We start from the raw sequence: 23,751 nt of genomic DNA, 5'->3' as shown, positions 1-23,751 counted from the left end.
TAATTTCACGTACAAAAATACAAGGTGCAGCTTGTACAAAGACTATTCATGGCCTTAGCCCTGAATAATATATGCAAAGACAATTATTAAAGATAAACAACCACATACTGAGCCTTATCAGCAAACTAAATCACATCAGGATTTCTAGACACCCTATCCCTATAAGTTTATGCTTAGATCAAAAAAAAATTTCTCCTTAATGAATGACAAAATTTTCACCAATAGTTTTAAAAAAAGGTTGCCCAGAATTGCATAAGCATTACATTTTTTATATCGCAGTTTAATTTTCACCAAATGTTTGAGCAGCTAACAAACATCAACACAACCACAGGCTATAACAGAGTCTAATCAATCAAAGTAAATTCAATCACAGGAATGATTCCCCTTGGAAGAATTCAACTCGGCAACTGTTGTATCAGAAACAGGTCCCTCTATGACAAGACCAGTTCCCTCAGAGTCCACAGGAGTAACAAGTGCATAAAGCATAACTTCATGAATTGCATATAATATTTTAAAAATTCTAAATATTTGTGAATTGTGTTTTTTGCTATAAATTGTCACTTCATAAATTTTAGACGCATGCACTGTCTCTCAGAAGATAACATTTATACTCTTGTCCTTTTGAACAATACCGTAACCAATATCAAAGTAAATCAAACCCAAAAGAAACATCTCAGTACTGACCTGCTAACTCCGCTATAATAAATGAAGTGAGGACCAGGAGGAATCATCTTGATTCCTTTAAAATTTGAACCCACTATAAACATCTGCATGGATCAAGAAACTTATGTGATAAAAGATATCGAATAATGCACATATAAGTTTTACATACTAATCATGTCCTACAACAAAATGTTTTTAGTGATTGTTTTCCAGGGATATAGTAATTCATTGTATAACAACAGAGTTTAAGGCCAGTATCAAAAAGGTGCCAAGTACTGCAGCAGTCCCCCTCTCAAAATATCAGCTAAACAAAGCTCACACTGTGGAAATGGAAATTCTAATAGGTTAATATACCTTAATCTTAAGTATGAAAATTAAAAAATCATATTGTGGGAATCACCTGGATTCTAGAAAAAAAATCGATTTTGTTTCAATCACAAAATACAATTTATAACTACAAAATTTAGAAAATATTGCAGTGTTTGTTGATTAGTGATCTACATAAGGTGGGAGCTAGACAGTAAGCAGCTAAACAAAAAGATACCTATATAACAAATCAGACAATGAAATTTTAAATTTTAAATCAGCCACAGAAATGTAAAAGTATGGACCCAAATGTCCCAAAAGACAAAGGTCATCACACCACATTACTTAAACTAAGTTGCACAAAAAGGTTTAAGTCTTGAACCAGTTTAAGTCCTGGTACAGATCTTTGTTCCTATATGAGTTGTTTCAGAAAATATTCAAAACACCTGGTTCTTCCTAGAAACATGAAATGCATTTCCAGGTTTTTCCTGGAATGTATCCACAACATTCAATGCCTCGAACTAAAAATTAAAAAGAACTATCATATCTAACCCAGACTTAATGCCCCAAAGCTTATCCACCCCTCTCTAAACTATAAGGCAAAGATAACAAAGCAAGAAGAAAAAAAGCATACACACTCATTTTATCATGCATCTATAGCTCAAACTAGACTGAAACTACCCAAGAATATTGAATTGACTGTTCTTACCACATTGAGGCTCTATTGATGCCAAGGAATCTGCCGAAATAACCGAGTAAGAAGATTTCAAAGTTGATTTTCTTAAGTCTTCAAATCTATGTTACCAAATCAGCCAAAAACCTGGGTGCACCCAGGTACAATTTGTTTCAGAACAGGAATCGGGTTTGATTTGCTTGTGTATTTGTCCAGGGTACAGTTCTTTGTTCATGAATTCATTTGGAATTGCTCATGAGCATGCCCAGGCAACTCCAACAACGTTCAGGTGATTCTGGGGTAATGAGACTCTTATGTTTGTGATTGACATCATGTCATACCCCCGATCTGTCACACACCCAAATAATAAGTTGTCTTACGATGGTAAGACTTCACAACTTCTTAATCTGATTGTCAATTAACAGCAGTCCGTGTTCATTATTGTACCCATGACAAATTGCATTAAACAAGGTTTATAAAGAATAATAATTATCAATCGATCTCTTCTTTCCTCAGAGCCATGATCTTCCCTAGGAAGTAAGAACAATACATTCATAGTAGATGAAAGATTGTTATTATATTAATGGCCTAGTCTTTAATCATTTTCTATTGCCTTTGAGAGGATAGGTTGGTGTGTGTAGGGAGAGGCAGAGTAATTCCTCACAAGATAGGTAAGCCCAAGATGGGATATGGATGGAGTACTGAAACCTTGGGGGAGCCTACTTGTAGACTGGTTTCCAAGCGCCATATGACAGTAAATCCCCATCCTCCGTTAGGGTTAGAAAAGAAGTAAGGATGGGGCCTAAATATAATAATTTGATTACATTATGAATAATTAATTGTTTTTCAATTTCAATAATCTGATTGAAGGCATGATAAGTGATGATGATGTATGTTTAATTTTGTGAAACAGGCCTACTCCTAGTAGGGAACATTAGAATTGGTATCAAAGCATAATCCTGCCATCCTGCGGGACAACTACATGATCGCCATACAATTAGGGTTAATTATAAATAAGCCGACATTGCTCTTATAAGTGTATGCTTCCTACCTTTCAAATATTTATGATTCCTAAATTTAATCTTCATACCTTTAATGTATTTATGCTTCATTGGCTTCATGCCTTACATACCTTTATGTGTATATTTAATGCCTTACGTGCATTTATGATTCATACCTTGCATCTATTCAATGAGTATAGGTTTCCGGGTTTATGTAATTTCACATGTTTAAAATGTATGGGTATGCCTTGAATGTATTTAAGTATGCTGATACATTTGTACGTATGCTCTAAGCCCTATGTGTATACTTCTTGCTTTAAATGTATTCACGTGCCTTATGTATATTTCTCTTAAATTTATTTGTGGATATTTGTGTTTGCTGTGTCTTCAGCGTGATTGCTTCATTGTATGTTTTATACATGTACTTTTCTCATGTATACTTGTATTGTATGTATCCTTAAGTGATTGCTCCATGTTTGTCATATTTAAGCATGATTACGTCATGTGCCTTCCTAATGTATGCTTTATGTCTTGAATATGCTTCATGTCATGATTGATGTGTTTTCAACATGTTTATTCCATGTGCATTTTATGTATGCCTTTCTCAAAAGCTTCATATCTTAAGCATACTTACTTCATGACTGATGTGTTTTTAGAGTGTTTACTCCATGTGCATTCTCATATATGCTTGCACCTTATGTGTATTTAGTAATTTGTGCATTACTTCATGTTTTGTGTATTCATACGTATGATCTGTGCTTTACATAGCCTTATGTGCATTACTTCATGCCTTACGTATACTCATGTGTGTTGCTTCTTGCCTTACATGTGTCCATTATTTCATGCCTTATGTGTACACTTCATGTCTTCTGGTGTTTATGTGCGTTACTTCATGCCTCATATACTTTATGCTACATGTATTCATGCGTATACCTCATGCCTTAAGTGAATTCATGTGTATATCATGCTTTATATGTTACATGTATTCATGTGTACGCTTCATGCTTTACATGTATTCATACCTTATGTGAATACTCCATGCTTTATGTAGATGCTTCTTGCCTTATGTGCTTCGTGCTTTACACCTTATGTGTATTCATGTGTATGACCCACGTCTTATGCATTCATGTTCATGTTTCATACTTGATATATTGGATTCATGCATAAAGTGTTTACTCCGTATGTGTTTCATATGTATGCTTTGCACCTCTGTGATGTATAAACTTCATACCCTACATGTATTTACGGGCATTGCTTCATGCATTACTTATATTTATGTTTCAAGACTTACATTTATACTACAAGCCTTGTGTGTAATCATGCAATTGCCTTATGCTTTCCATGTGTTTATGACCATGCTTCATTTGTATCCATGGATCTGCTATGAGATTGCTTCATGTATTTTCAGCATGAATTCTTTTTATCGTGAATAGATGCTTCATATCTTACATGTTTCAATGCGATTACTTCATGTGTGTGTGTGTCTGCCTTATGCTTAGGTTTGTAATGTCCCCATTTTGAAATAGAATTTAATGGTAAATAATAATAATAAAATTAAAATGCAAAAGAATAAACATGTATCGCCTGGTGGCAATGGAAATCGACGAGGGCAAAACCAAATATAGTATGACTCCAAAGGACGTCCTATCATACAGTGTCGACAATGTAGTGAATGGGGACACTTTGCGAAAGACAACATACAATTATTGTGCAAATGGTGTGGACCAGGGAAACATGAAGACACCGATTGCCCAAAGCAAATGGGTATTAATATGTTGGATGTGGCGGAACAAGATGAGGCAATTCTATCAATCACGAGAACACGGACAAAGAAGGCGGTGTATTCAGACTCTTGTACAAAGAAAGAACGACCCCAAGAAGCTAGCATCGAAGTAGAACAAGTGCTAGCGAAGAAACGAGTAACCTCCAATGGAACTGCTAGTATGTCATTGTGGGAGTCAGCGAAGAACATAGTTCAGCAGGTGCTATAGACAACCATACCCATCAAGGTGGTAGACATTCTTCAAACTATGCCGCAACTGAGAATGGCAATTACCAACATAGTCATCCAGATACAATGTAAGCCACAAGAGGAACTGACGAGAAAACCACCATGTGAAGGGAATGAGGCCAATGTTCCAATGTTGCTGACAGTGAGCATCAAGAAAATGTCGGCAGTCGTCGAGATGGAAATAATGGGGAAGAAGTTGACAAACACCGTCGTCGATGGAGGCTCCATAGTAAACGTACTACCAAAAGACACTTAGAAATGTCTAGGGAAGCCGACACTTTGGCCGTCAACCTTCCACTTGGTAGTAACCAACACGGTATCGAGTTGTTGGGAACATTGATGGCACAACAAGTAATGTTTGGGACACAACACTTTTTCTTGGACTTCATAGTCATCCCATTGCAGAAGAAGGCGTACAATGTACTCCTTGGGAGAGGATTGTTGATTAAGGCCAAGTCAAATCATAATAAGAAGCAGAACACACTCTCAATCGAGAGTGATGGGAGGAAGCACGTCATTGACTTGAGGAACCAGGCGGTGAGTGAAGAATTGGCATCCTCTAACTCAAAGTCCCAGGGTGGAGAGTTAAGTATGGACGAAGGGAGGACAGGCATGTAACTCAATGATGAAGGGGTGCTAGAGTTAGAAGACTGCTTTGAAGATGAGACAAGTTCCTTGAACAGACTATTCCATTGGCAAATGGAGGACTACGAGGTATTTTCTCCAACATATAATTTTCTTGAAAATACAACTCTTTGTGAAGAGCAACCGATGAAGGCTTGTAAAGTTAAGGATGATACATTTGATAGTACGAAGATGGAAAGTGGAAGGGAAAAGCCCACGAAGGAAAAACTGAGGCGGCACGAACAAGGTAGCCTACACAAAAGGAAATCATACCCATACAGAGTTAGGTTGTACGCAAGTATACTACCATACAAGGGGCTCGCAGGTAGCACTAGAATCACACAAGTTGTATGAAAGTCGTACGTGGGTACCATACAGCAGCATCATCTTGCTCATGTGCGGTCTCCATTTCATATTGGATGGCAAAATATGATACCACATTATAAAGTAAACCTTATAAAAGAAAGATTGACAAGACATTATGAGGCCGCCAACTATAAAGAAAAATGTGCGAGACTTATTATGGTACGACCAGCGAGGCGAGAATCATATCTTTCTGGTGTTGGCATTTTTTATGATGATGTTGTGATTGTCATTGATGGACACACACTTGCTTTGAGATCACTTTTTGTATGTATGAGTTATGCTCAACCGGTATTTGTTCCAACCGGTATTGTGTATTATAGTCTTTAGACTATCGGTGTTTTGCAGAAAGTGTTTACCGATCTCAAGCGGTATGAGGACCCAAGCGGTTCAAGGATCCCAAAGCGGTATGAAGGAACAAAGCGGTCGTTATCATTTTTCCCAGTCTTCATTTTGACAAACCGGTAATCAGTAAAATATGTGAACCGGTAATAGGTAAATGTATGAACCGGTATTACTCTGTGATGAGTTACCAACCGGTATTATTTTTGTGATAAGTTATCATCCACCGACACTTTGGCAGTGATTCTGTGTCGTGTTACCAAATGTGTCCAGATGCACTGAACTTAGAAACTTGCAATGTAATCCTATTGGATCGACATGAAATCAGATTCCTTTATAAGGACATCATGTCTAGGGTTTTAGATGTAGTTAGGGTTTTAGGTGGTTGATGAGGTTTTTGCATGTGCGATCACAGAAGAAGATTAGGTCTGTGTGAAGAAACAGAGTGTGGAGATTTTGAAGACTGAAGTAATGCTGAAATGCATTAACAATGAGCTATCAAAGATCTAACCAAGCATACTATGCTAGTATTTAGATCACTCACTTGTTGATTACTCACATCTTCGACAAGACTGAAACCCTTAACCGGGTAGGCCTGGCAAAGCCTTTGCAAATCCTCTAACAAGGTGGTTCACAACTGTGGATCTGAAATCCTCTCACAAGGTAGTCTTTAATCGGACTTATCTCCTAACAGAGATTGAGATTCCTAACAGGATCTGTTCTGGTGAAGAACATTGTATGACCTTAACCGGTCTGACCTTAACCGGTCTGGTTACTATTCTGTAGATAGTTACTTGTGAGTTTCATCTCACCGTGGTTTTTCCCATTTGGGTTTCCACGTCAAAATCTCGTGTTATGGTGATTGTGCTTCTGTGGGTGAATGTCTTATTTGCTGTTTGGTTTGCATTTGTGTTAACTGGTTTGTTAGTAAAACTGTTATACCGGTTTACTGCTAAACTGTTTAAGTGTTTGAGTTCAGTATTTTTTGGTATACTAATTCACCCCCCCCACTCTTAGTATTCATCAATTGGTATCAGAGCCAACCTTTCTATAAGTTTAACCACTTGGAAGGAGATATGGGGGAATACACTGTGAGGGAGCTTACTCATCGTCTCACTCAGACTGAGAAAGCCTTTGATGAGCTCAAAGTCAAATATAAAGCCTCTCTAGCAAAAAGAAGAGAGCATGCTGAAAAACTAATGGAGCTTACTGAAAATAGTTCCTCCAATGAAGCAGACATGGAAGCCCTAGTTGAAGAAGTTGAAAAACTGAATGAATCTAATGCTAACCTAAGAAGGGAACTGGAAGGACTGACTATCAGAATGTGTCAAGAACTTGAAAACCGGAGGAAAGCTAAAGATCTGGTAAAAGACAAAGATCATGAGATCTCCAAGCTGAAGCAATAAATCAGTGCACTTACCGCTCATCTCCAAGAGAGTAAAGTGGAAAAAGAAGAAATGCAAGGTGAACTAAACATGGCTATTTCTGAGAATGCAACCTTGAAGGAATCCAATGCTGCTATTTCCAAAGAACTCACTGAGTCAAAGGAAATACTTGCCAAATTCAATAAGATCACTGTTAAGCTAGAACAAAAGCTTGAATCAGCAAAACCGGTAAAGAATACCACTGGACTTGGTTTTTCTGGTTATGAGGAGGTGAGACCTCTGGAACAAAAGATGGAGCATCAAAGAAGCAACCGGCACCAAAGGATAAAGGTAAGCAAAAGTTCAAACCTGTTTGTTTTAATTGTCTCAAGGAAGGACACACTGCCAATGTATGTAGAAGTAAGGCTTACAATAATTTTCCCTACTTTCTAAACAATAAGCCTAGATCCAATAGATTCAATGGTAACTGTTATGCATGCAACAAGTTTGGGCATAGAGCATTTGAATGCAGGACTGTTATACAAAACACTGGAAGATATCCTCAAAGGAGTCAAGGAGTTTTTCCTGAATTCTCTATGAACCGGAATCCAAACCGGTATAATGCCTATGACCATCAGTCGGGTGGTGGTGGCTATCAAGCAGCAACCGATTGGAGAGCAACCTGTTTGATTTGCCATGGTAGCGGTCACACTGCTGCAACATGCAGGAGGAAGAATGGTAGAATGAACAATGGACCATGGAGAACACCTGGAGTGGTATGCTATCATTGCAACAAACCAGGACACCCTGCCAGAACTTGCAAAATGAGAAAGAACATATCAGATGATATACCGGTCACTCTGGAAGGAAAGATTGATGTTGAAACTGTTCAAGCAGATATGAAGACAACATGGAAGAAGAAACCTGAAGAAGTGTCACAAGAAGAACCGGTTTCTACACCTAGTGTGGAAGTCGTTGAACCGGCAAACTAAGTTTCAGAAAAGCTTAGGGGGAGCAAATCGGTGAAATGTTTCGAACCCCCGGTTTGCACCGATATGTGATACCTGTCAATTGGCAGAAGACCGGAAACAGGAAAAGGCAAATTAGGGTTTACACCCTAATGGTGGAGCATTTATTATGGTAGGTGAAGAATTCGTTTAAAAGGGATTTTCAAGTCATTTTCACTTATCAATTTGCGAGCGAAGAAATTCTCAAGTGCAGAGCAACCAAAGGCGATTTGTTTTACGATTCAGAGAGATTTCAAAAACTTTGAAAGAAGAATCCGGAGATAATATCAATCAATCAGGTGAAGAACACAAAGCGGCAATCCAGCAACCGAAGTAGTGTGTGGCGAAGCTGAAGTTGCAAACCCTAAACTACGGATTTCTGAAGGTATTTATCGAAATTCTTGTTTATCCCTGTATCATGGCTTCTGCATTGCACTCTAGTTCTAGTGCACCTGATGATTCAGTAGATTTCATCCAACGGAAGGCGAAATACAATGCCCTATCCCAGATACCCGCTGGTGTTATAGTTGAGGAAGGTATTTCAGATTATATTGATTGCAAAATAGAAGACCTAGGATCTCTAGTGATCCATTCTCAGTTAAGTTTATTCTGCGGAAAGGACAAGAAGATCAAACCGGAATACAGCATCTTGGAAAGAAAGAAACTTCACAATGCGGTCTATTTTCTTAAAGAATTTACAAAAGATCACATCCGCATCATTCTAAGTAGAGTGCACGGTGACAAAATGTATCTTGAGCGGACACATGACATCACACCGGAAGCGATTCATGTCATCACCGGTTTCTGTAACGTTGGAGATGTGCCAGCCCTAAGAAAAGTCATTAAGACGGAAATGACCAAGCTCACCGGTTCTGTAAGCAATCAACGGGAAATGACCGTCAATACCATCAAGGACGATCTAGTCAAGTATGCTTGTATGGTGATAGGATACTGGACGTTCTATGCTAGTAGAATTAACTCTGTCTCTGCTGCAGCAGTAAATGCCGCCTACAAGATGATCATGGAAGATGCCTCGTTTGATTTATGCACCTGTATGCAAAGGCAACTTCTGGTGAACCTGAAGTCTATTAAACAGAACAATGCCTTAAGATTTAAATTTGGACAACTATTGGTAGGATTGTTTTTCTACTTTCAAGGCTATTTCCCAGGAGTCGGTGATATACAATGGTCTGCTGACCAACCGGTTACCAAGCAAATCAGAGAGAGTCTTCAAGCGGTAGGAACCGGTTATCCTAAAGTCCTGAACAAATACTTTGATGAGTTCAAACGCAAGATGAGCCAGAGGATGAGAATATCTAGTGATATTGTCAAGAAGTATGAAGAGGACATTTGCTTTATCATCAGAGTAGATGAGTGCATAATGGAGGCGGTTGAGCCTAGAAAAGAAGAAGTGGAGCCCATGGGATATGAGGTAATGTATGACATGCTAGATGGGTATGCCTCTACCCTACTTACTTGCCTCACCTCTTGATCCTAAGAAGAAGAGAACCGGCACCTATTTAGAGAGGATAACACCGGTTGAAGAACCTTCAGTGAAGAAAGGAAAAGCAGTGCCATCGGTATCGGCACTGGTTACTTCAGCAAGTCCTAAAGTGACCAAGCGGTCAGCAGCAAAGAAGAAACCAGAAGTTGCACCTGCCAAGGTCTTTGAAAGGAAGCGGAAAACTAAGAACACCTCATCAGATTTTGAGGATACAGAACCTGAGGTACAGCCTAAAAAGACTAGGCAAACAAGGAAGAAGACAAAGACAACCAGCAATGAACCGGCATCATCAGCACCGGTAAATATAGACATTTCCTCTTACAAACCTTTGACACATTGTCAAAGAACTAACAAGAATATTAGGAGAAAAGTGCTAAGTGATTTAATAGATCATTTTGATGATTTTAATGACAATGAAAAGGAGGAAGTTGAACAAGAAGTTATCCAATATTTATGTATTAATGACCGGTCACCATCAGAAATTAGATCTGTGATACCGGATTCTTTATATAATTCTTTAGATAACAAATGGTGCATTGCCATAGAAAAGGAACATGAAATAAGAGAAGAAATTTTTGCACAATATTTTCCTGATGTGTCAAATTCATAACTTTATGAAGTTATGGAAAAGTACAAAGGCCTCTTCTTCATGAGAAGAAGAAGGCTCTTGTTATTGGAAGGGAAAGTCCCTGAAGTGGTAAAAGATACCCACTCGCATGCCAAAGCCGCTCTAAAAGGCTTCACCAAGTGTCTGAAGCCAACAAGAAGGCTGAGCAAGAACCGGAAACTGGAAAACCGGATGAGGTGTATGACAGTGAAGGAGAACCAGTCAATAAACAAATGGACACAATTGACGTTGATGCTTTGGATGGTGAAAATGTCACTTCGGATGCAGCAAAGGAAAAGGCTAACAAAGAGAGAGTGGACAAAGAAAAGACTGATAAAGTGCAAGCGGAGAAAGAGAAAAGGAATAAAGAGGAAGAGGAGAAGAAGAAAGAGGAAGAGGAGAAGAAGAAAAAGGAAGAGGAGAAAATGAAACAAGAAGAGGAGGAGAAGAAACAGGAAGAGGAGGAGAAGAAAAAGGAAGAGGAGAAGAAGAAACAGGAAGAGGAGAAGAGAAAAGAAGAAGAGAAAAGGAAACAGGAAGAGGAGAAGAGGAAAAAGGAAGAGGAGAAGAAGAAACAGGAAGAGGAGAAGAAAAAAGAAGAAGAGAAGCGGAAAGAAGAAGATAGAAAGAAGGAAGAAGAAAAGAGAAAGAAAGAAGCAGAGGAGCAAAAGAAGGCTGAAGAGGAAAAGCAAAGAGCCAAAGAGAAGGAGGAAGTGGCAAAGAGCACACAAGTGGAGACCCCAAAGGCAACCGGTAGTCAAGCCAAACCGGCTGACATTACCAGTCCCATTGACCTCCAATCTGCAAATGAAACGGAGCTGCTCCAAAGCATTAAGCTTGCCCAAGAGCGACTAGACGCGCTAAGGAGGAAGAAGGAGCAAGATGTTATTCAAACTACGGTGGAAACTCTTACCAGTTTGATTCCCGGTACCAACCTCCCCAGTACCGATTCCTCTCTGGCCCAACTGAAACTTTTATGCACAGTTGTAGAGGACCAAGTGCAATGCCTGGAAGATGTTGCAAAAGCCAATGCACAAAAGAAGCATCAAAAGGCACTGAACACTGCCTTAGTGAAGAAATTAAACGAGCTTCGGTCTGAACTTTAGAAAGCACAGAAGGACATAAGAGATGCTATGGATGAGGGGAAATTACTGCTCAGTAAGATAAGCCAACCCCATCTATTCTGTGATAATGTGCTTGCTCAGAAAGACAAACTGCAATCTGATTTGCAGGCATATATAAGCACCTTCAAGATGCCCTATGATTCCTTCACCACATATGGGCAAACCGTTCACCTGTTTCAACTCCAGACTGCCAGAATAGAGTTGGAGATCAGCAATCGGACCCGAGATTTGCAGGAACTTCAACTGATTCTACTACCAAGACTGCAAATACTTTAGAAATGCTATCTCAATCTGGATGCCTTAACGGTCACTCAAGAGATGAGTACCTTGGACGCCATGGAGGAACAAGTATCCCAGATGCAAACGGAAAGTGAGGTTGCTACCTCATTGCTTGAGTCATGGTTCTTATCCATGAAGACCTTCATGCAGGATTTTAAATCGGTTTTTGATAAGTTTCACTCATTATTGTCATAAAACATTTATTATATTAATGATAATGAGAAACAGGGGTTATTCTGCAAAACTTTGTCATTGTTGGCAAGGGGGAGTAGTATTTTTGTATTTAAAATTTTGGTGAATGCTATGTATACTTTCATGTTATCTCTTTAAGGGAGTAGTATACATTGTATTTTCTGCAAAAGGGATAGTGTATATGCTTAAGGGGAGTAATTTTGATTATGGCATATTTTTGTTGTAAAACACTTAGATGTCAAAATTTTTCCTAAGTGTTGCCATCAATGCCAAAGGGGGAGATTGTTGGCATTTTTGATGATGATGTTGTGATTGTCATTGATGGACACACACTTGCTTTGAGATCACTTTTTGTATGTATGAGTTATGCTCAACCGGTATTTGTTCCAACTGGTATTGTGTATTATAGTCTTTAGACTATCGATGTTTTGCAGAAAGTGTTTACCGATCTCAAGCGGTATGAAGACCCAAGCGGTTCGAGGATCCCAAAGCGGTTGTTATCATTTTTCCCAGTCTTCATTTTGACAAACCGGTAATCGGTAAAATATGTGAACCGGTAATAGGTAAATGTATGAACCGGTATTACTCTGTGATGAGTTACCAACCGGTATTATTTTTGTGATGAGTTATCATCCACCGACACTTTGGCGGTGATTCTGTGTCGTGTTACCAAATGTGTCCAGATGCACTGAACTTAGAAACTTGCAATGTAATCCTATTGGACCGACATGAAATCATATTCCTTTATAAGGACATCATGTCTAGGGTTTTAGATGTAGTTAGGGTTTTAGGTGGTTGATGAGGTTTTTGCATGTGCGATCACAAAAGAAGATTAGGTCTGTGTGAAGAAACAGAGTGTGGAGATTTTGAAGACTGAAGTAATGTTGAAATGCATTAACAATGTGCTATCAAAGATCTAACCAAGCATACTGTGCTAGTATTTAGATCACTCACTTGTTGATTACTCACATCTTCGACAAGTCTGAAACCCTTAACCGGGTAGGCCTGGCAAAGCCTTTGTAAATCCTCTAACAAGGTGGTTCACAATTGTGGATCTGAAATCCTCTCAAAAGGTAGTCTTTGTTGGTTGAAAATTTTGTACACTTGGGGAAATGTACAAAATTGTGGTTTCAACCACAGCACACGAGTAAAAACTCTCCTAATTAAGGGAAGGCTCCCCCTATCTAACTACAACTTGGAAAATAAAATGGGATGGGACAGCAATCTTTCTTCTTTTTTCAAGAAAGACAATATCCTTTTCTCTTCACAGAAAAGGATAGCGATTGAATAACACCAGTAACCTCTTTCAAGTGAAATAAGAGAAAGGAAATGAAGTTTCCTGAAAGCGCAAAGACTTCCGTCACTTCCTTCGGGACGGGACGGCAATATCAAGCTCAAAGACTTGACTATTGGAAGTCCTATCTACCCTTTGCTATACTAAATCTTTACAACGAATAAAAGATAACAGCTCAAAGACTGGAATAATCTATTCTTTCAACACAAAGATAAGAACTAATGCAAGCTCAAAGACTTGCTGCTATTTCTTATCAAACAATAATTTTTACTCAAGAATAGACGCAAGCTCAAAGACTTGCTGCTCCTTCTAGAGATTTCCTATTTTAATTAATCTTCTCTACTTGCAGCTCAAAGACTTCAAATCAGATTGGACTAAGCTCCTTTAGAAACACTTTGCATAGAATAAATAAAAAGAATCAAACTCAAACTTGTAGCTCAAAGACTCAAAACTTGAGTAATCCTTCTTTATTATTCTTCAAAACCTTCAATTCACATACATAAGCTCAAAGACTTCTTGCTGCAAATTTGGCAGAGTTTTTGCTTGCTTTCCCAAAAGATATCAATTACAATGAACTCCTCAAGTATTTATAAAAGAGGAGCCTTGAGAAAAAGGTGGGAGGATCCTAACTAACTTGAGAGATTCTCTCAACCACCAAGACTCATTCAATAACTAACTGAGACTTCATTAACTAACTAAGAGTTACTCCAACTAACTAAGACTTATTCCAACTACAGTCCTAATCGGACACAACTTGTAGTTGCCTTACATGTAATTACAAAAGTGCAAGTAATGTGTAACTTGCTTTTTACAAAAAATACTTTTACATGCAACTTGTCAAAACTAAATTACAACTAAAGATTACAAAAGAGGGATAATTCAACTAAGTGTTGAAAAACACTTAAGTTGCATTTTGTGAAGACACAAATCCTCGAAATTTCTGGATGCTCGCTTGTAGTTCCTCAGGATTCGGTTCATGGGTGTTCTTGGCAACAACCATGGTCTTCACAATAGTGTCGTGACAGCGGAAGAGCGCAGAATTGTTTTTATCTAGGATAGATTGGATTTCATGCAGAAAGGCTTGGTGTTTCATCAATGCTTGAATCGAAGCTGCCGAGAATTGTTCGCTCCTCCATTCATGATGAATCCTCATTTGTAAATCAGCAAGAACTTCTTCTGGAATCAACTCTCCATCCTGACTTACTATGTTGCAAGAGGCCCTTTCACAATGTGAGACAATATCTCGGTAATCTTCGCCCCGAAATCTCTTTGCATCACCGATCTCCTCAATTGGGGATTTAAGAACAAGGGTCTTGTTTTCCAGGAGTTCTTCAAATTCCAAGTACATAACCCTGAAAGAGATGATGGCGTGCTCCTGTAGAACACTCAGCTGTTGTTGGGGCATGGTACACCATATGTCAAACTTTCTTCAACACTTTCCAGATTCCTTTTGAAAGTATTAGAAGTTTGATCTAGTTTCTCCTCAACAGTTTCCAATTTAGACATTATTTGAAAAATGTCTTTCATTACTTGTACACATTGATCATGAAGCTGATCAACCCAGGAATCCAATGCTTGTACTTTTTGAGCAGCCCTTTGCACTCCACGAATCGATTCTTGGGAACCAGAAGAACCTATGGAGTTACTCCTTTCAGCAGCAGGTTTTGTGATTTTATGAATGGCTGTCATAAGCTGTCGGTTTTCCTCTTCTAGTTTGTCTTTCTTCGCTAGAAGATCATCACATCTTTGCACCAATGAAGCAACAGAAAACTGAGCATCATGTTTAATGACCTCATGAGTTTGCTTGCCCAACTCTATCCTCGTAACCTTATAATAAGCAGCTGACATTTCATCAAGTGGCTTATCTGCAATAGGTTCCACAATTTCAACTACTTTCATCTTGTTACTGTCAATCGTTACTCTAGAGATAGTCTTGGCCTTCTTAGCAACTTTAGATCTGGACTGTTTCAGTTGCTGATAGTCAAAGGCATCAGGTGAGATCTCTTGCTTCTTCCTTTTCGGGGTGAAAGAACTAAGCCATGGAGGCAAAGTCATCAACTCTCTTCCAGTAGCAGCCGTTGGCAAAGGAGAAGCAATTTCTATTTGAATCACCGTGGTCATCCTGGGAGGAATATCTGTTTGGACAGCGACCACGGTTTGCTCAGTTACCAATGGGCATGAAAATTGCCTCATGAATTCTTCAAAACCAGAAGTAGAAGTATCAATTTCTGATAACTGAATGCAAGTAGGAATATTCTCAGGAACTTTCAACACACTTTCTTGTTGATGATCAGGAGATGGCTCGTATGCTGAAATGGGAATTGCATTCTGAGGAGACTCATCCACGAGCAAATCAAGAGGAGAAAGAGGCATCTCAATGGAAACTGGAGGAATGACCTCATGAGGCAAGTCTGAAACTGGAGACTTAGGAGCATCATCAGATTGCTGCCCCTCTTCTGGATTATTCAGATCGATCACCTGAACATGGAATCGTGATTTTTCCTTCCCACGAACAGTCGTCTCCTCAGGAGGAAGCACTACTGCACGACTGACTCGTAACTTGATCCTTGTGCCCGAAGATGAAGCACCCTCCTTGTTGTCAATATGAATCTCAGATTTCCGTCCAAGAGGCCCCGTAGAATCATCTTCTCTACCAACCTTGATTTTGATAAGTCTAACAGCATTACTTTTCAGCCATGAGTTGGTGTTGGCCAAGATAGGCTGAAATCTGTCAAGGATGGATATGCACTCCTTGTGCAACCATTGAATCAAAGGAAGTGGAGCTTCCTCAACCCTCCGTGAAGTGTATTCAGGATCAAGTATATGCCCGTCATCAATCATCCCTTGTGGGATATCCACCAAGTTCAAATCAACAATTTGCTCAACAGTGAGCCTGCAGTAATCCATCTTGAGGACTTCGGCTTCTGTGCGGAGGTCTACCCAGATGTCTTCAATGCGATGAACATGCACAAAGGAATTCTTGATTTTCTCCTTCATACCCCTATAATCGAAATCAGCTCTAGGTTTAAACCTTTTGAGCTTGATTTCCTGCAATTCAGTTTCCATGGCCTTAGCCTTCACAGATGTGACAAGGGAGTATCGGCCAATTTTCAATAGGTTTGTGGTAGAGATCCCCATTCCAACCTTGTGCTTAGCAGACCGAAAAGTGTGAACAGCCATGATCTGTCTTCCCAACTCCATAAGAATTATCTTATCGGTTGGGTATCTCGGGAGCATGTATGGCTGACCATCATAGCATCCTATCCTCATATAGGTGAAAGTGGGAAATTGCAGAAACAAACACCCATACTCAGACACCTTGACCCATGCCTCATCTGATACGCTTTTGTTCCTGAGATTTCTGTCAAACTGACACATGAAATATCCGAAGAACGCATCTTGGACCCTTCTAAAATGCAGTCTACTAGGTCTCAATGGCAACTGGTCATAATATTCCCAAACTAGTATAAGCGAGCGATCACCCTTAGTAGAAAGACCTGGAAAGTGTCTAAGTGATGCTGCTAAATATACCAAATAAGAATTCATGAAGAAGGTCATGGTGGTAGGAACTACTGCAAGTTATTCGCACAAGGCATCACTGATGACTTCTCCCCGTGAAATGTGATGTGACTGTTGTATGAACATAATGAATTGATACATCCATGGCTCAAAGACATTGGAATGCTCAAGGCCCATCATCCTGCTAAGAAGAGTGATGGTGTCTCCTATCTCCCATTTGAAATCACAGCGATACAACTTTGCCCACCTTGAGAAGGAAGGTCGTGGTTCTTGGATCCACCTATTGATGTGTCACTTGCAATCTTTTTCCCTTTTCACATAATACTCTGCTGCACTTTCTTTGGAGATTTCCATATAAACTGGTGCAGGAGGTATTCTGAAGACCTTCTCGATTGTATCCGCATCGAGACGAATTATAGCTTCACCATCATCATTTTTGATGACTCTTGATTCCTTGTCAAAATGATGGGCGCATGCAAGAACAAACTCAGGTTCTAGGGCAGCCACCGGGAAGGAAGATGCATGATGGATATGGCTGTCCAACAGCCGCTGCAAGTTATCATCCAGTGGATCTTCTACCTTGTTGACGAATTTTGCCATATCAATGTGCCCTATCTTCGTGTCTCTGATGCAATCCAAAGGAGAAGAAACCTGGGAAGGTGCAACCTCATTCTGATATTTCTCATATTTGTATTTCATTTTCTTTGGAGTTGGAGATGCCGGCAAATCTGTCATTGATTGTGAACCTGGAATACTGGGATGAAGACTTAAAAGGGTTAAGGCAACATCATAGTCAGCTGCAAATATCATTCTTCCTTCTCCAAATGGGTAAAACTATGATCCTTGAACTTTACGATTTTGTGAGAGGAAGAGGGGAAATATGTAGAAAGGGGAAAAACTTGACTTTGACCAATTCGGATCTTGAGAGAATTTTCGCAAGTATACAAGTTGGAAAGGACATACATGCAATCGGGGTTTTAAAACCCGAATACAAGTACACTTGTAAATTCGAAAATGGAGAAATGGACGAAGAATGAGATTTTGACTTGCGGAAAATGACGGAAATGGAAAGTACGGATATGGGGAACATGAATGGATAGAAATGGGAAAATCCGGGAAAGTCATTTTCATGAAAATGGGAAGAACTCTTCAACATGTAATCCAGTTTTTAAAACCCAAATTTGCAAGGGAGGGGTATTTCAGACTTTTCAACTTGGAATTTTAACCAAAAATGGTTAAATTCCTTAACCGTAGGGGAAGAACGAGAATTTCTAGCGAATTTGTAATTGGGATTAAAAATCTCGAATACAAGTAAAGAGGGAAAATTTAGGGAAGAACAATGCAATTCAAAAATTGCATACCAAGGGAAGAATCCTCTCACAAAAACCGATTTTTGGGGGAAGAACTACACATAATTACAAAACATAGAGAAAGAAAAACAAGAAAACAAGAAAATAACAAAATGAAGGAAAGAAAGGAAAGAGAACATACCTTTCTTGAAAATGCAAAATGCTTCTCCAATAATGCAACAATTCTTGGAATGAAGAAGCAAAATCAATCAATAAAGCAATCCATAATGCCAAACCCTTCACACGTTTTTGCAAGAATGTCTTATATGGAAAACGTGGCAGCAAAATGCAAACTTGGAGGCACAAGAAGAGGTCAAATCTTCCTCAAATCCCAACGCTTTAGCATGGAAAGCAAAAACGATTCATCTTGTCAAAGATTCGTGGCATTAAACCCTTCCAATTTGCAGCCAAAGGAATCACGTGGAGGAAAAACGTGGTATTCAATGCATCATTGATGGATCATTAAATAGCTTAAATCTTATCCCAAACTCCACGCCTAGGTGAGAGAAGGGAAAACGATTTAGGAGAATGCAGATTTGTGGAGTGAAAAACGCCCAAAATGTGGATTGAAGGAACCACGTGTTAGCTGATTTAGCTCAAAAAACCAGTAATGATAAACCCTAAATGGCGTAAAATGTGTTTGTAAATGCATGAGAATAGGATAGAATCCTAAATGCCTTGCATCTCCAACAAATCTCCACAAAAAATCGCTTTGACATCTTCAACAAATCCGTTTTTCTTGCAAATCGGGTTTTGGGAGACAAACAACAAGTTCGAATTGCCATGAAACAATGAAAATTGGGTTTTGGGGAGGAAATAACAAGTTTGAATTTCACTTTTTCAATTTACAAGCCAAAATCGGGATGTTTTAGACAAACAACAAGTTTAAAATTTACTTTTTCCACTTGCAAGGCAAAATCGGGATTTTTGGAGCAAACTGCAAGTTTTAATTTTATTTTTTCCACTTGCAAGGCAAAATCGGGATTTTTGGAGAGGACTGCAAGTTTTAATTACTTGTAAAAGGGAAATAAAATCCCTACAACAAGTAAGAAAGACTTGCACATATGTAATGGGGATTTAAAATCCCTATTACATGCAAAAACCATTAAAGTAGGGGTTTTTTGACCAAACTACAAGTTTACTTGTAGTTGAGCCAAAAAATCCCTATTTTAACTACACAAGACCAAAAAACAATAAAAAAGACAAAAACAAGTAAGGGAAATTTAAAACAAATTGCAAGTAACATCTTTTAATAAAAATGCACATGTAATAAGCTAAAAATTCCCCTACAACAACCAAAACAATGAATATCATTAAAACTTGCAGTTTGAAGAAAATTCTCCACCTACAATCGAGGTTTTAAAACCCGAAATTGAAGGAAAGACATAGCAAACGAACCCAGAATTTGACGAAATTCGAAACGTAGTTCGAGGATAGACTGAGGATTAAGCCAGTCCAAGGATTCGTCAAAATTATGCCTCGAGAAGCGTGCCATAGAATAAAAAATTTCATTTTTTCACAAAAATTTTAATGTAGTGGTCTTTCATTTTTGTTTCCAAAAATGAGGACAACAGTCTTTAATCGGACTTATCTCCTAACAGAGATTGAGATTCCTAACAGAATCTGTTCTAGTGAAGAACATTGTATGACCTTAACCGGTCTAACCTTAACCAGTGTGGTTACTATTCTGCAGATAGTTACTTGTGAGTTTCATCTCACCGTGGTTTTTCCCATTTGGGTTTCCACGTCAAAATCTCTTGTGTTATGGTGATTGTGCTTCTATGGGTGAATGCCTTATTTGTTGTTTGGTTTGCATTTGTGTTAACCAGTTTGTTAGTAAAACTGTTATACCGGTTTACTGCTAAACTGTTTAAGTGTTTGAGTTCAATATTTTTTGGTATACTAATTCACCCCCCCCTCTTAGTATTCATCATCTGGAACAACCTTGGCCGTAAGAGCACTATTGGCACAAACTCCATCCCACATACGGGTACCACTTCCAAGAGTATGACATCAGTTGACAAGTATACGGGCATGACAAATCTTTTTCTCTCCAAAAGTACGACCTTGGTCCGTACAAAGCAACTTGTGTGGCAACACTATCATAATACGACCTTTCTAATGTATCACCGTGCAGCATATTTGTGGAGTAACCGTATGGGTCTTTTTCAACACCGTACGACATATTTGTGGAGTACCTGTACGACATATTTGGGGAGTAACCGTACAAGTCTTTTTCAGCACCGTACAGCATATTTGTGGAGTAACCATATGGCATATTTGTGGAGTAACTATACGGACCTCACAACGGTCATTGGGTTGTGTCGTAGGGCTTTCAAGTATACACCCCGTACGGCATCGTATCCCTCATTTTGTACAACATCGCAGGTCCATTCATCCCGTACGATAGCACCAACATGTCATTCTTGTACGCAAGTACCAAAATTCCATACTCGTACGGAATCTTCATCACGTACAACAGTACCAACATTTCATTTCCGTACGGCACCATCAAATTTTTGGAGTACAGACTCGTATCAACAGACACGTACGATACTTTCATTGTGACATTGTATGGCTTGGCATAATCTTTCCCATCACACAACTTGTTAGGAACTTTCAAAAGCTCGTGCGACTTCCTTGGGTTGTCGTATGCAATCATTGGCAGATGCTAAACGCTTTCACCACTCAACAACATTTTTTTTAGTGGTACGGCAAAGTGGTTTCCTCACAACATGTCGCATATGTTGGTTATAGCTCTTCTCTGGCTTCATCAGTACTGCTTATGGCGTCTTTGAAAAACAGAAAAAATGATGTGCACCATGGAGTTTCGTGTGATTCTGAAGGTCTTAATTTGGGTTTGGCGATGGGGGAGCTGCTCCTCGACCTCACATGGGGGGCGTTGCCCCCAAACCCCCATTTGATTTGGCAGGGACACTACAAGTTGGGGTTGTCCAGCCCAAGTCATTGTCTGTCATTAGTCTTCCCAAATATTACTTGATGTTTACTTGTCGTCTGGAAGACGACTTTTTCTTTTAGGGGGATGATGTAGTCGGCATAAAATGCCTATCGTTATATTTGATAATATTTGTTATCTACCAATTATTAATTGTTTGTATTAAGTGGGTTGTCACTCTCAAGTAGTTAATGTGTTAGTTGGTTGATGGTTGTGTTCCTCTCGGCAACCATCGGGTCCTTTAAATATGTTGTGTACCACCAAGGAAGGTAGGAGGGAATAGGATCAATTGTAATCCTTGGCCAACCATCTCTGGTCTTCTTCTCTGTAATAATTGCATGTGCGAATAAAGATATATTTTACTGCCTTATCTCGTATGCCTTGTCATGTATATTATTATTTTATGTATGATTTATCAGATATAGCAGTAAACAACTCCATTTTAAGTCAAACTCCAGGAAATAATATACAAGGGTACAGCTCTAATATATATGAAATAGAGTCCATAAGAGGTAGGTATCGGAACAGAATCAAGGTCCTTGACCTTATACGGAAGTTTCTTGGTGACTGGTCAATCGCCAATCATCTGCCATTAACATAAACTCGGTATAGCTATAAGCTAGGCCTAGCTGGGCTAAGCTGTCAAATGGGAATCGTGTGGATATACTTGTAGGAGATTGTATTCCTACGCTTGAGGTGGGAAGCTGTATAAGTCTATTTATCATTTAGTCGGGGTTGGTAATCAAATCCTTGAACTCCATGACAAGGGCATATATAATTCCAGATATTGAAATTTATTATATAGCTTAGTTCACACCCTATCCTGAAAGAGGAAAAATTAATTAACATGTTTTACTCGAGGTTCTAAGGTCTCGCATTAATAATGGGATCAATATTATGTTCGCAAAGCTACCCACCAATAATTGGACCACACCCACTCGAAATTACTATATGCAGAGTTGTTCCCTGAATTCCTCCTTAATCAATGAGCTGAAATTGTAATAATAAAACATGCAAGAAGGTCTAGATGAGGAATTTCAAAATATGAAGGGTAAAGAGTAAATAGGATGGAATATTACCTGGGTATCGATGCCAAAGTTTGTGGAAGGAGGAACATTGAGCAAAAGCAAGGAAGCTCCGTGTTTCACAAGTTCCAAGGCCTTGTCAGGATACATCTCTATTTTGTAAGGACTCTGCTGATCCATCTCCATCTTTCACAATTTGACAATCAATACTGACCTATAATGGCTTTCGAAACTGTGAGAAAAAAACAGGATTAAGATTTCTCTCTTTACAACTCAAAATTTCTAGAACGTGCCTGCCCATGCAATTTTTTACTCGTTCTTTTCTGTTCTTAAATTTAAATTACACAAGAAACCAAAACCATGGTGGGAAGGCTTTGAGAAACATACATTATTTTTCGAATCAATTTGGATTACGTTTTAATGCTCTCGCTCTCACTCTCACTCTCTCTTTCAAAACGAATGTGAGGGTTGATGTACGCTTAACGGTAAGATGTTCGGCTTTTGATTCGGGAGAGACTGATTTAATTCAATTTGGAAAAAATTTGAAGCTTTTGGGCGTTATTATTATTATTTCATAGACTAAAAAACATTTAGGAGGTTAAAAATAGTCTATAGGATATTCAATTTCTGTTTCCTATTGAAATAAATGCTAAACATTGGGTGTATCTTTTCAACGGTCTCTTTTTACAATAAATTGTGTCAAGAAATAGTTGTCATTAAATTGGCATATTAAATTGGCATGTTGTCTTTGATGTCCTTGAAGGTATTACATTTTATAGTAAAGTGTTTTTTTTAATTCTGCTACTCTAATATTACAAAAAATACACACCCTTTCTTCATATTCTTCTTTAAGTCTTTTACACCTTCTCATTTCATATTGGAGTTGATTTTTTGCTCTCCACAGAATATTATTTGCTATGTACGTTTGTTTTTTTTTGTATGGTCACATGTGAGATTGAACTCTTTAAGATAATACTTATATTTTTCTTCCTAGCACTTTACCCCACATGTGTTTGTGGAACTTATCTAAAACAAAATATTTTATCTATTTGCTATTTGTTGGACAGACATTCAAATAAATATTCTATTTTCTCATCCATTTATTGTTTTGTTTCATCCATGACCTTTTGTGTTTGCTCGTAATGTCACTAAAAAACCTTGGACCACCTACTAGCTTCCAATTGTTCAATTCCTTTTAAATAATTTATGTGACACACCATTGCAATCATTTTAGTAGGTGTAGCCCCAATCTCACATAGCATAATCTCACATGAAACTGAACCTTTTTTTATTTTGAACTTGCTTGTCATCAAACTCTTTTGAACTCTCTCAATTTGTTCCACTTAGAGTCTAAAGTAGTGTTAGCCCAAAAATCACACCCATATAGCACCATTGGAGGCACTAAAGGCTCAAAAGAATCTAAATGATTTTTCAGTCTCATCTCTCCCTCTCTGGATCTATTTTAGGGAGCATATAAAACTTCCCAACTTGCCAAAGTTCTCTTTTTTCTACAATCCTCTTAGTTAAGCTTGTTGTTGGAGTCAAATT

General features: G+C 38.6%; 1 protein-coding gene across 4 annotated transcripts in view; it reads right to left on the bottom strand.

Annotated features, from left to right (window-relative positions):
* The window catches only part of LOC131078866 (uncharacterized), a 226,354-nt gene extending 203,609 nt beyond the window's left edge, over positions 1-22,745 (bottom strand). For 2 of the 4 annotated variants that reach the window (XM_058016693.2, XM_058016694.2), the window contains exons 1-3: positions 22,591-22,745; positions 22,258-22,435; positions 685-767 (exon numbers count right to left, since the gene is read on the bottom strand). In XM_058016693.2, the coding sequence (XP_057872676.2) occupies positions 685-767; positions 22,258-22,389 (215 nt within the window). In that variant the 5' untranslated portion in view covers positions 22,390-22,435; positions 22,591-22,745. The other 2 variants (XM_058016695.2, XM_058016696.2) reach the window with 2 other exon arrangements.
* Positions 22,746-23,751: the final 1,006 nt, after the last annotated feature.

The sequence above is a fragment of the Cryptomeria japonica genome, chromosome 2 (genome assembly GCF_030272615.1).
Source record: "Cryptomeria japonica chromosome 2, Sugi_1.0, whole genome shotgun sequence".
Classification (NCBI taxonomy): Eukaryota; Viridiplantae; Streptophyta; class Pinopsida; order Cupressales; family Cupressaceae; genus Cryptomeria; species Cryptomeria japonica.
This window is presented reverse-complemented; position numbering and strand designations above follow the sequence as displayed.